General features: G+C 40.4%; 1 protein-coding gene across 1 annotated transcript; it reads right to left on the reverse strand.

Annotated features, from left to right (window-relative positions):
• Positions 1-211: 211 nt before the first annotated feature.
• Positions 212-12,346, reverse strand: LOC122548023 (CD81 antigen-like). Its single transcript, XM_043686582.1, has 6 exons — positions 12,248-12,346; positions 9,563-9,637; positions 8,654-8,770; positions 7,262-7,348; positions 2,882-2,968; positions 212-2,326 (listed from the first exon to the last, which is right to left on the reverse strand). Exons 1-6 carry the CDS (start codon positions 12,311-12,313, stop codon positions 2,264-2,266), a joined length of 495 nt encoding a protein of 164 aa, XP_043542517.1. The 5' UTR covers positions 12,314-12,346; the 3' UTR covers positions 212-2,263.
• Between the last annotated feature and the right edge of the window lie 339 nt (positions 12,347-12,685).

Below are 12,685 nucleotides of genomic sequence, written 5' to 3' on the forward strand. Positions count from 1 at the left end.
CTAAATTAATTGCGCCACAGGCTAGGAAATTGACAAATTAAACAGACAACAGGCACTCTAGAGAATTGGAGAAACACAGGCATATGTATACATACATGACCCTAATGTTTAATACCAATAAAGTGAAATGCTACATTCCTAATGCAGAAAAGCGGGAGAAAGTGTGTGGCACAGAGTCCAGGGCACAGCATAAACATACTAGAGTCAAAGCTGTGTTAAAGGAGGTGATCTTTATTGTTATGTATTCACAGGACAGGCAGGTTGTATACAAACCCACTGGATGCAGACATGCTAAATTTATGGGACATTACACTTAGTATAACCCAATGTGTACAATGGTTCAATCCAACTCAGACATTTTCATCACAATCAAAACAGCCAATTCCTTCTGAAATCACTGCTGTATAAAAGCAGCAGCAAATAAGTACTTATCAGAACTCCCCTGGGTAACAACAGGCCTGAGTGATAACCATGTCTCTACTGCCAACTTAAAATCAGAAGAACCATAATTGAAAATCCTTATTATTTTTCTAATTTACCAGAACATTGAACAAATTGTCAGTGCATTACTGGGATGACCTCACTGTTGCTAAGTACACACTGATCCAGACTTAACACAAAGTATAAAATCATTATTGGACAAACGTGCCTACGCTTTACAAACAAAAATTGTACATGTTTTAATTGGTGTGGGGAAATGGGGAAGTTTGCATTATAGATGCTCCCACCTGATTTACAAGGAACATCTGACAATGGAGGCTGGAGCAGGACTAAGTTAAGATTGTTCTCATTAGTTGCCTGCTAACCAATCATTTGCTTTCTTTTTGAACATGGGCAGCAACTGAATGCATTACCAATTTGAATGTTTCTCAAGATAACAAATGATCTTGATAAATATCCAGCTTGTGTTTAGTCATCCTTTTGATCAACTCATTGAAACCCCAATCAGGTTTGACAAGGAGACTATTGGACTTTTAAGAACACATTTGCAGGGACAGGTTTATGGTTCTAGGCACATTATGGAGCAGCTTTAGAGAGGTGGGTTTCAGGTTTATGTTCTAATGTTTACTCTGGCAGAACCACAGCATAATTTCCCATAATAATATCAGTGTTCAAATGGTCAGTGTAGAATTGGATTATGAAAAGTACAAGTGCCCAGATTTGTTTTTAATTATTCCTTTTAGGTTAGAATACCATAATTAACAGCACTTTACAGTAAAAAAAACTGCAATCTGACTGAAGCTGAAAGCAAGGCATCAAAGCTTATACACATGGAATTTTTCAAACCACCAGATAACCAGCAAGACCTTCAAGTTGAAGGTATCCCACAAAACACAGGCTGGAAGTTAAGCAGATAGACCCCACAGTATCAGAAACCCTGATATAAAAAAAACTTGCCTGAAATGATACAGGAAGGATGATCTACTTTTAGTTTACATTGATACACAAGACATTAAAATACAGGAGACCGGGTGGGGGCACGGCCAAAATTTCCTTTAGTTCATTCAGAGCTACGTTTATATAAATGTACAAATGGTATGCAAGAGCAAAAAGCGCAATAATAGGCCAGGTACAAATTTTAACCAGCCCCTTTCATGAGTTACTCACTGCACCGGTTAGGTAACACATATACTTTTTTAAAAAAAAGGTACCTGCAGTACAACGGGAAGAAAAATCAATACTTTAAAATCAGTACATTCATTTTGGAAAGTTTGCACCATTTGAGTGCACACTGATCATAGACGGTTCACAGCTGATGCAGTTGCCAGAAACAGTCAATTTTTCTTAAAAACTGAATTCCAATAACTTTAGTATCTAAAATGTTCATATTCATCTGTTTGAGGAACCCAAAGCTTCAGATCAAAAGGAGCGCTGAGCCCCCTCCTGTAGCATAATGGGCATCCAATCCTTTTCCTTAAATAATCTTCATATCCAAACAATTACAACTGTGCTGCAGCATACAAGCTCTTTGAAGTTGGTGATTTACTTGCTGTGGACTTGATGGGTGGGTACCAGGTGTCAACTGCACACAGATTCCTCTAGTGGAAACTGCAGCATGGAGACCCAGAGGAGAACCGTCAATGCCAGGAAATTTTTTTTTTTAATATATAAAGAAACATTATATATATTTTAAAAAGTGGCAACATCACAGACAATAAGATTAGTTTAGGGGTCATCTTATGATGGGATCTACTCCACTACAAAGCTTTTCTTTCAGCTGCGCTCACAGAGGATCCAGTGAGTGGCAGCAGAAGGGGCCCCTTTAGTACACAGAGGCATTTCGGATCCCACAGCACAGCACCATGCTGAAAATCATCTCGAGAATCTGAAGTGGAGAGAGAAAGAAATTAATTATACAATAAGATACTTATTACAAGAGTTGCAATATCAGTTAAGTCCTAGCTGAATTAGATCGTCAAAGTGTTCCTTAATTCCTGATCTGCACCTGGATCTCAGCTCTTTCAAAAAGAGATATTTCTAATCTCTATCCAGCAAAACTGGCAGAAAACATGCATGCAGGCACTGGAGAAAGATTCAAGCTTCACAATGATTAGGCACATTAAATCTAAACTTGCTCATTTTCATGCCATCACTGCTGAATTAAGAATTATGCTATGAACCCATATTGATGAGAAACCATATTAAGTCACTTAGACGTTATTCAAGTAACAGTATTTCAGGTGAGTAAAGATGGTCTTGCACTTCTATAATCTTATGATTCATCACCTTTGATTCATTCAAACCAGGACTCCAAAGGAAAAAGGGACTAGTGACTTTTGTCTTCCTGTTCTTTACAAGATGAACATCAAGAAAAATTTTCTGCATAAACTCCCTGCATTATCTGGGATTCCTGCTGTTAGACTTAAAAAAAGGTTCATACCATGATGACTGCAACAATGACAGCAGCAATCCCAATGATGTACAGTTTCTTTGTAAACAGCTGGTCAATCCGTGTGTGACAGTCCATCTAAAGAAACCAAAATCACGTTAGTAATGCACTTGAGCCAGGCTGGCTATCAATCATTGTAACTATCTGGAAAATTACAGTATTCCACAAATAACTCTCAATGCTCTCATCACTTGATTTGTCAAGTAAGCCACTAAATGATTCAGCAATACGTGGATGGAAATTGTAACTGGATTCATTGTGTTTATTTTAATTCACTACCTGAAGTTATTCCCACTTCATGTGGGAGACCCAATTCTACAGCTCCAATCATTCAAGCTTTCTAAAAGAAAAGAAAATGGGGCTTATGGCTGTTCGTCTTAGGTATGTTGAATAAAGAACAGGAATGTCAATGTGTTTGATCCACAGGTTATTAAACATTCTATCATTCTACTTCAATTTTTATTTGATTCACAAACTTTTCTTAGCTAAAATGGCAATAAATGTGTTATTTTTGTGATTTGGATTTCAAAATGTATGTGGGACAGTTCTCTGAAGGTTTATTTCTAAAGCTGAAAGTCAGTTGGAAGCAAGAATGTGACTGAAGAGTATTTGTTAGAACACCTGTACTGATATAGAATAAAATGTTTATATTGTTGAGTTTACAATAAGCAGGACAACACATGGGGCAATTAGTTTAGTTTTAATTTTAAAACAGAAGGTTCAAAGTTCTAGCTCAGGATAACTCCATCAGTTCAGTACAGAAGAGAGCTGCTAACAGGGATACCAGTCACCCCAGAAGTGGCTGAAGTCTGTGGAACTTCAAAACCAAAAGAATTCAGATCGAAATCTTTCAAGTTGTTGGAACTGAAAATTTTACGCCATTACAAAGAGAGAGTCATAGTAGTAGACTTGGAAATAAATAATGATGAACTGTCTCTAGCAAGGGGAAAAAAAAGTTAGGATTTATAAACCTGAGATAAGAATGATATATCTTTGGGATTGAGTATCCACAATGAAAGGTCTTGGGAGAAGGTTGAAATTTAATTTTGATGGTGGCATTTCTAACTGTGTATTTATAGATAACAGTATTTTTCTTGTGTAATGGACTTATGACCTATTGTTAAAAGTACACCTGCAGCCTCGTGTGCATATTTTTGAGCAACCAACCGCAAAAGTGAAACGTGATCTGTCTAACTTGTCCTGTATTACTGTCAAGTATTTTATGTTGTTAGTTGGTGACCAGGGTTGATTGTTATGGTATATTCCTCTGAATTTACAGCATTAGGCCATGGATGGGGTAAAGTCAGTCAGCCCCAGTCACCAACTAAGAGTGTAAAGAAAAACAAAAGAACTGAATATCTGAGCAAAGGTAAGACCTAGATGGTATTATCGAACCTTATCTTGGATACCTTAGGTCAGTTTGTAGCACTAATTCAAATCTGAACATTACGGGTTCAAATTCTATCAGAAACTAAAATAGACCAGCAGTCCAATGAGGACTGAAGGTGTGACAGCTGTTGTACATTAAATATCCCACAGCGCACAATCTTTAAAGAGGCAGCAAGGATGGCCTCCCTGGTATCTTGGTAAATATACCTCAAAGAAAAATCACTATAATAGATTATCTGATTGTTGATTTCACTCCTGTTTTTCGAAGCTTGCTGTGTGCACTTGACCATAGTCTTTCATGTAATAGATCAGTAACTACATTACAAAAATACTTCGGGATGTGCAGGCACTGTGAAAAGGTTTGCAGTATATAAATGCAAACAAAAGACGGGTGGAATAGGAAAGTACAGGTCCTGGGCTGCCTCCGTCGCCTCACCCTTATCACCCAGTCTTTAAAATGCAAAGAGTACAATAGGTGAATGGGGGTGGGGATGGAGATTGGCAGGCAGGACAGGTCATGAGGACAGTGCTGAGCTGGAAGGTTGGAACTGGGGTAAGGTTTGAGGGGGGGGGGGTAAAGGGAAGAGAAATGAGGAAACTGGTGAAGTCCACATTGATGCCCTGGGGTTGAAGATGAGGTATTCTTCCTCCAGGCATTGGGTGATAAGGGTGAGGCGACGGAGGCAGCCCAGGACCTGCATGTCCTCGGCAGAGTGGGAGGGGGGAGTTGATATGTTGGGCCACAGGGCGGTGGGGTTGATTGGTGTGGGTGTCCCGGAGATATTCCCTAAAGTGCTCTGTGAGGAGGCAGTGCAGTCTCCCCAATATAGAAGAGACCTCACCGGGAGCAACTGTTCACCAACAAATTTTGTATAAGATCAGTACCAGAAGATCTGAGTACTGACTGTCCAGCGTATGGCATCTGGAGCGAGTTACACCTGCACTCAGTACTGCACTGACTTCAGCCTAGATTATGTAATGCCCTGGAGAAGGGTTCTAACCCATGACTATCCTGAGCCCAAATGAGATGACAGAGCAGAGGAAGCACAAGTGTGTGAGAAACAGATGGAGACAAGAGTGCTTAGAATTAACTTGAAGAAAATAATGGTGAAGATAATTTCAAAATCTCATGGAGGTACATCAAGTAGTAAAATGGTACATAACTGCTCTGAAGTTGGAATTGCATCAAACCAATGATACTTTGTCTAACGCTAAAATGCCAGGCAAACTAATAGGTATCCAAAATGTTGTGGGAAAATAGGCTAGAAGACAAGTGGTTTGAACTTAAGTGATTTAAAATGCCTTTTTATAGAGTCAGATGTACAGCATGGAAACAGACCCTTCGGTCCAACCTGTCCACGCCGACCAGATATCCCAACCCAATCTAGTCCCACCTGCCAGCACACAGCCCATATCCCTCCAAACCCTTCCTATTCATATACTCATCCAAATGCCTTTTAAATGTTGCAATTGTACCAGCATCCACCACATGCTCTGGCAGCTCATTCCATACATGTACCACCCTCTGCGTGAAAAAGTTGCCTCTTAGGTCTCTTTTATATCTTTCCCCTCTCACCCTAAACCTATGCCCTCTAGTTCTGGACTCCCCGATCCCAGGGAAAAGACTTTGCATATTTACCCTATCCATGCCTGTCAATTTTGTAAATCTCTATAAGGTCACCCCTCAACCTCTAACGCTCCAGGGAAACAATCCCAGCCTGTTCAGCCTCTCCCTATAGCTCAAATCCTCCAACCCTGGCAACATCCTTGTAAATCTTTTCTGAACTCTTTCAAGTTTCACAACATCTTTACGATAGTAAGGAGACCAGAATTGCACACAATATCCCAACAGTGGCCTAACCAATGTCCTGTACAGCCGCAACATGACCTCTCAACTCCTGTACTTAATACTCTGACCAATAAAGGAAAGCATACCAAACGCCTTCTTCACTATCCTATCTACCTGCGACTCCACTTTCAAGGAGCTATGAACCTGCACTTCAAGGTCTCTTTGTTCTGCAACACTCCCTAGGACCTTACCATTAAGTGTATAAGATTTGCTTTCCCTATCTTCAGCCATTCTGCACACCTACCCCCGTGAAATTACTACAATAAAAATTTGACCACGTGATTTTTTTGCTTCCAATTACATGTACATTTATGAACTATTTGCAAGCTTCAGGGTTTTTTGGACGGGGCATTGGTACAGGGTGGAGGAGAGAGAAAAATGAGAGAAAAATGGAGTCTCTCATTTCTCTCCACCTTTTGCTCATAAGATACCATTGTCAAGCTGCCACCTGGTGGAGCCATTTAGCTGTTAAATGGGGACATGCAAGATGGATAGTCAGCTTCCTGACACTTGGTACAGAACAAAGTTCTTTTTTTCCTGGGATTCAGGTCAAAACCATGGGTGTAATTTGCTTCATTGTTGCAGATTAAGTTGGAAATACTTTATTGATACACTAACTGGAAAGAGTGTATGATATTTTAAAAACTAAACTAGAAAATATTTGACTAGAACATTCTGCTCCACTTTTCACCCACTTCTCCTGAAGGCATTGACTCCCAATTGCCCACAGCTACACAGACACTAATTACATGTCCTCTGGGATATATTGGTCCAATGTCCTTTGCTGATGGACCTGAACAGCAAGTGTCAGACAGCTAATTCCCATGGATAGCATCACACCCTTTCCTTATCTTAAACTTTTCCAACATTTGTCATTTGCCAGAAAAACACCTCACAAATAGGCCCTCCACAAATTTCCCTTCTTTAGCCCATAGATTCATTATAACATCGTAGACCTAGTCCCAGCTAACAAGACAAATCAGAATAGTGTCTTGTGGCCAAGTACTTAAACCACCAGATAACAGCTTTTCCTAAGGAGTTTGAGTAAAAAATAAATTAGGGCTTCAAACCAGCTCTAGAACTAATAGATAGTTAAAGGTATGCAAACACCAAGAGAATTAGCAGGTACTTACTTTAGTGAGCAGACCCACTCCTGTCTGTTTGGGACACAGCTCAGTCGTCATAAACTTGTTCAGTGTGTTGGCTCCACAGCAGTCCAGCTGATGCGGGGGGGTTCAGAAAGAGAAATTACTCAAGTAAATTGGAATATGAACCAGCCTGGATAGGATAACCATTAGTAATAAGCTAATATGAACAAATCTACAAGTCTACCACAAGGATGCTGCAGCACAACATAACTGACAACACATCTGCATGTATCATTGCAAGCATAGCTAATCATCCGAAGGGTCTGACCTGTAACATTGCAAGTAGCACTATGAATATCAGCATCCCCACCATAAGACATGTCATTCCCAGGTGCTTACATTTACTATATGTAGTATTGGCCCTGTAACGCAACTCCATCTCAATTCCTCAATGCCTAGAGTTTCCTCGCTCCTTTCCTAGATTACCTGTCAGGAGTGCAGTCAGGGCTATGTTAAAGAGCCTTCATGATTTTGTTATTACTAAATTAATCCTCTAAGCATAGAAACATGAAAATTGGCCTTCTGCACTAACATTTCCTTTTCTTGCACATCATCCCCCATTTCCCCATCCTGCCCACCTTAGCCACATATGAAGTGCTTCCTGATTGGCAAGACTCAGGAGCTTGGCAATATTAACAGAATCCATTCTCTCCATTGTATGTTGGGGAGAAGGGTGAACAAACTCTGACCAGCTCCATGCGATACAGTAAGGCTGAGGTATCTCATTCGATAAAAGTGTGGAGCTGGAAAAAGCACAGCCGGTCAAGTAGCATTACAGGGGCAGGGCAGTCGACGTTTCAGGTTGGAACCTTTCATCAGGAGCTCTCATTCCTGAGGAATCAGAAGCCCCAGCTCCTTCTCATGCAATGTGTAAATGACAATATAATTTTTCTTTCACTGAACTAGAAGTTAATGATACAAGTTCTAATCCAATGCTGAATAGAAGTGAGATAAGCTTCCCACCTCTCCCAACTGAAACAAATTCATAAACAGCAGTAGCAAAGTGACATCCCTTTCCCTTGCTGAGGGGAGAGAAATGTACAGATACAACAGCTTCCTATCTACAACAGCAAAATAAAAAATAAAAATGAGAATTGTTCACAGGTTTTTTCTGTACTCTTGGCATAAGTTCAGCACAAACCCAAAAGAAATGACAAACTGCTGTCTTTAAAAATCTGAACGTTCTGGCCCTTTGTAATGTGGACATGTTGGAGAGTAATCTCCCCAGTGTCCCATTGGAGAAAATGGATAAAACACTCGACACAGGCAGAAACAGCAAAATCTAAATAGTCCCCAGCAACAGGTGACAAATGGACATTCACGGTCAGGCAGAACTTCTTGAATTAAGTAACATAATTGAGAATATATGTGTCTCACCGCCTTGTGCATTGCAATCAATACTGCTTTAGCTTGCTCTTTCTTCTCTGCGTTTTGCAATGGTGTATGATAAGCCACAGAGGCCTGGTTGTAAAACATTTTCAGCTCCTCAGCTACCTGTACGGGGGGCGGGGTGGGGAAAAAATATCAAAGCTTAGGTTAAATAAGTGAAAAATGTTTTCTATCTGGGGCAACACAAGACCTCAACTATCTCAACTGTAACATCCTCTGTCCACAATACCACAGGCACCATAACCCAAGAGACAAACATCTTTCATTCATTGACTGTTTTCTCTACGGAAAGGACCTATGTCCTGCCAGCAGCACATCATCCAGGAGATTCCATTATTATGCCCAATATTTTCACTCTTTCCTATGTTCAGTGAGGCTTGCTGAACTCCAGCTCCAAAATTGCTGGTGGCAACCCTCTGGTATCTCAACTGAGAAGTAGCACAAGATGGGACCAATGAGTGCCAGGTGGCTATAGAATTCCCTGCTCCTCTTATTCCCTTGTACCAGGTTCCTGCAGCTTTCCCTCTACAAGTATCCAAACACCATCTCCACCGACACACCCACCCCAAATAAGATGCTGTAAGCTTCATAGTTTCCTTACATTTATGATCCACTAATCCCACCTCTCACCCAGAAGTTGCATACAAATTCACAATTTTGAAGTGCTGCCCTGACCCACTAATACATGGCTTGACAGTCTCCCACTCCAGTATCATTAAGTCTTTTCCCTTCCCCAGTATAAGGTCAGCTAGACCTTGCCAGTTTTCTGTAGTATAAGAACTTGTACTCAGTGGGCTGGGTGTAGAGAACGACTTGAAGTGGGAGGTACAAGATTTAGTAATCTCTCTCCATTTTTTCTGTAATCTCAGTACATTTGGGGGTGACCAAAATACCAACCTCATCTTTGTTTACAAATCCCCAGATCCCAGCAGCCACTTCACAAGCAAATAGGATCACCAGACAGGCGAAGAACTGATGGAATTTAAAAGAGGAAAAAAAAACATTAATGCAGCTCCAGTTACTAAAACCTGCACTGGAATATTACACTACATGGGCTTTGAACCAATCTGCTTATTGCAACTAACAATAGAATCTATTAAAGTGTATCGTGCCATTAAAATAAACAAAACACTTCACAAAAGGAAAGTAGGAAATGGACACAGTCATACAGTAAGGATGAACAAAGTGCAAGGACTCAGGGTAACATTCCAGTAGTAGGACTATGATGATTGAAATTTCTACCACAGACAGGTCAGTACAAAAAGTGAAGTTTATTATTAAGGAGGGACAGAAGATCCAAGCACATGGGCAGCACAGTGGCTCAGGTGATTAGCACTGCTGCCTCACAGTGCCAGGTACCTAGGTTCGATTCCAGTGTCTGGCGACTGTCTGCGTGGAATTTGTACATTTTGCCAGTTTCCTCCCACGGTCCAAAGATCTGCAGGTTAGGTGAATTGGCCATGCTAAATTGCCCAAAGTATTCAAGGATGTGTAGGTTAGGTGCATTAGTCAGGGTAAATGTAGAATAGTAGGATTGGGGAATGGGCCTGGGTGGGTTACTCTTCAGAGGGTCGATGTGGACTGGTGGACTGAAGGGATTCTATACGGAAAAAATAATTTATCAACAATAAACAGGATTGCAGCAGTGGGACTGAAAACATGTTACTGCTTCGATTCAAACACCTCTAGTCTATGTCTGCATCTACATTGGAGAATGAAAAACTATTTCAAGCACTGCAGCAGCATTTCAGCTTGTTTCAATGACTAGCATTCATGGGCAGCATGGAGAGCTTAGTACCCTGTGGTACAAGACACTCCATATAATACAGACTTACATCACTGCAGAAGCTAGCCAGCTGCTTTTTGCAATCACTCCAAAACTGCCAACACGGCTGGAGATGTGCTTCTCATAACAAGAAACTCAAAATGACATCAGATCTTAACAATACCTCAAAACTAGTCACACTTAGAAGGATGGGTGTGTTAACCCAAAATAGCTCATAAAGGCCATGTACACAAAGCACCAAGGGGTACACAATCATGGTGACTGCAAGGAATGTTTGCTCAATGGTTTAATGAAAAAATGTGGTTATTAATCACTTAAAAGATGTAATATCAACAGCTCTCATAAGGGTATAATGAGAAACCACAGCTAATGGGAAGAGTGTTGAAAGTCAGAGTTAATAGCTGGGTTAAGAAAAATCATGCAAAGAAGGGATACCATAGTGAAAGGACCCATTCAGCAGAAATTACAATAGCCAATATTGAGCAAATAAAAAAGGCAAAAACGTGTGCACTCAAAAAATTGGGCGAGAGTTTGTGATAATGGGTAGGTAGGATTAATGCAGGATATCAGACTCTTAAGGGCTGCATTTGATGTGTGTGGAGGTTAGATGGAAGGCCAACTATCACAGTATTCATTCTGTACAGAGGTATACAGGAGCAGGAAGAGAGGTCATTGGGGGAGGTGTAGTAACTGTTGAATCGACAAGATTAAATGATCAGCATCTGACCCATCAGATGTTGATCGTTGTACAACTCAGTCTAATAAATGATAAAGAAGTGGGACTGAAATGGGAAAGCATAATACCTTTACAAAGGCGGCTTTGTAGGCATTAGAGCACAGGAGAGAAGCCACAGGAGCTGGCATGATCAAAGTGAATATGGTAGAATAGGAACCTGAGGTGAGGTTTTGGAAATAACAGAGGACACTGGTTGAGAAACAAGACTGAAAAAAGCTGAATTGAAGACTGATATCAGTGAGGATGAGGAATCATTGAGTGCAGAGGCCCTTAGGGGTTGGTAGAATGGAGGGTGAGGTATGAGCAGTCAAGGACATTTAAAAAAAAATGAGTTGAAAATGAAGCAATAGAGAAAAAAAAAGAATGATCAAAGGTAAGACTTTGTGATGAAGGCCACAACACTACTCATGAACCATGCTTTGAGCAGTCAAGGACATTTAAAAAAAAAAAAATGAGTTGAAAATGAAGGAATAGAGAAAAAAAAAGAATGATCAAAGGTAAGACTTTGTGATGAAGGCCACAACACTACTCATGAACCATGCTTTAGTTAAAGCTATAAAGTCAACCATTCACAATGCACTTGTGGTGGCAAATATTGTCAAATATCTAGGAGTTTGATTTCTGGCCTATCCTGGGTTAAAGCTGATCTGATCTAATCTAATCAGCCTCCTTGCTGAGGAAAGGATTCCAAACAGAATCAGGCCTGCTATTCTCCACTGTCCTTGTGAATAAATCCTATTTCAGCATTTTTAGGCACATGTATAAATTGAATAAGTGCCAATTACATTGTACAGATACTCATTCTGTTGTACCCAGTAATGATGAGCATCTGTAGGTCAGGTGCTAAAGAACAGGATGAATTGACCATCTGTGATATGCATTTCTACAATGCTTTCAAACACTTAAAAACCTGCAAGTAGTAAAAGGGAGTTTATCCAGTAACAGAGATTGCAGATTGTAGCAGTGAACTAAAGGCAGGTATCAGATCACTGTTCTGGAGCCAAAGGTCTCCAAAAACTCAACAATAACAGAGCCAAAGAAAGGAATCAGTGTGCTTTACCGTTCCCAGCATGCACTGGGATTCCTGGATGGCACCGTAGCAACCAAGAAACCCGACAATCATCATCACAGCTCCAACACCAATCAGGATGTAGACTCCTGTGAGGAGAGAAAGGGTAATAATTAACGTGTTAAAAAAGCAGCAATCCCCACTGGGAAATACATAAGCACTACTTTGTTCAGCTCATTGCTATGCCTATTCTTTTCTCATTTCATTTTTGTGATCTGGTTCTGACCAATTTTCCTGTAATTTGGAAATATTCATTCAAACTGGCAACTGGTGGCACTGCAATTAGTCTAAGCATTCCTTGATTACAATTAGAGCTCCTACTCCTTATCATTATTCAATGAGCTCTGTTGGCTGCATGACAGTTGAAGATAGAAGCTTGCTTGCAGATGCCCATCGTTGGCAAGCTTCTAAGATACACTGTTGCATCAG

The sequence above is a fragment of the Chiloscyllium plagiosum genome, unplaced genomic scaffold (assembly GCF_004010195.1).
Source record: "Chiloscyllium plagiosum isolate BGI_BamShark_2017 unplaced genomic scaffold, ASM401019v2 scaf_1026, whole genome shotgun sequence".
NCBI lineage: Eukaryota > Metazoa > Chordata > Chondrichthyes > Orectolobiformes > Hemiscylliidae > Chiloscyllium > Chiloscyllium plagiosum.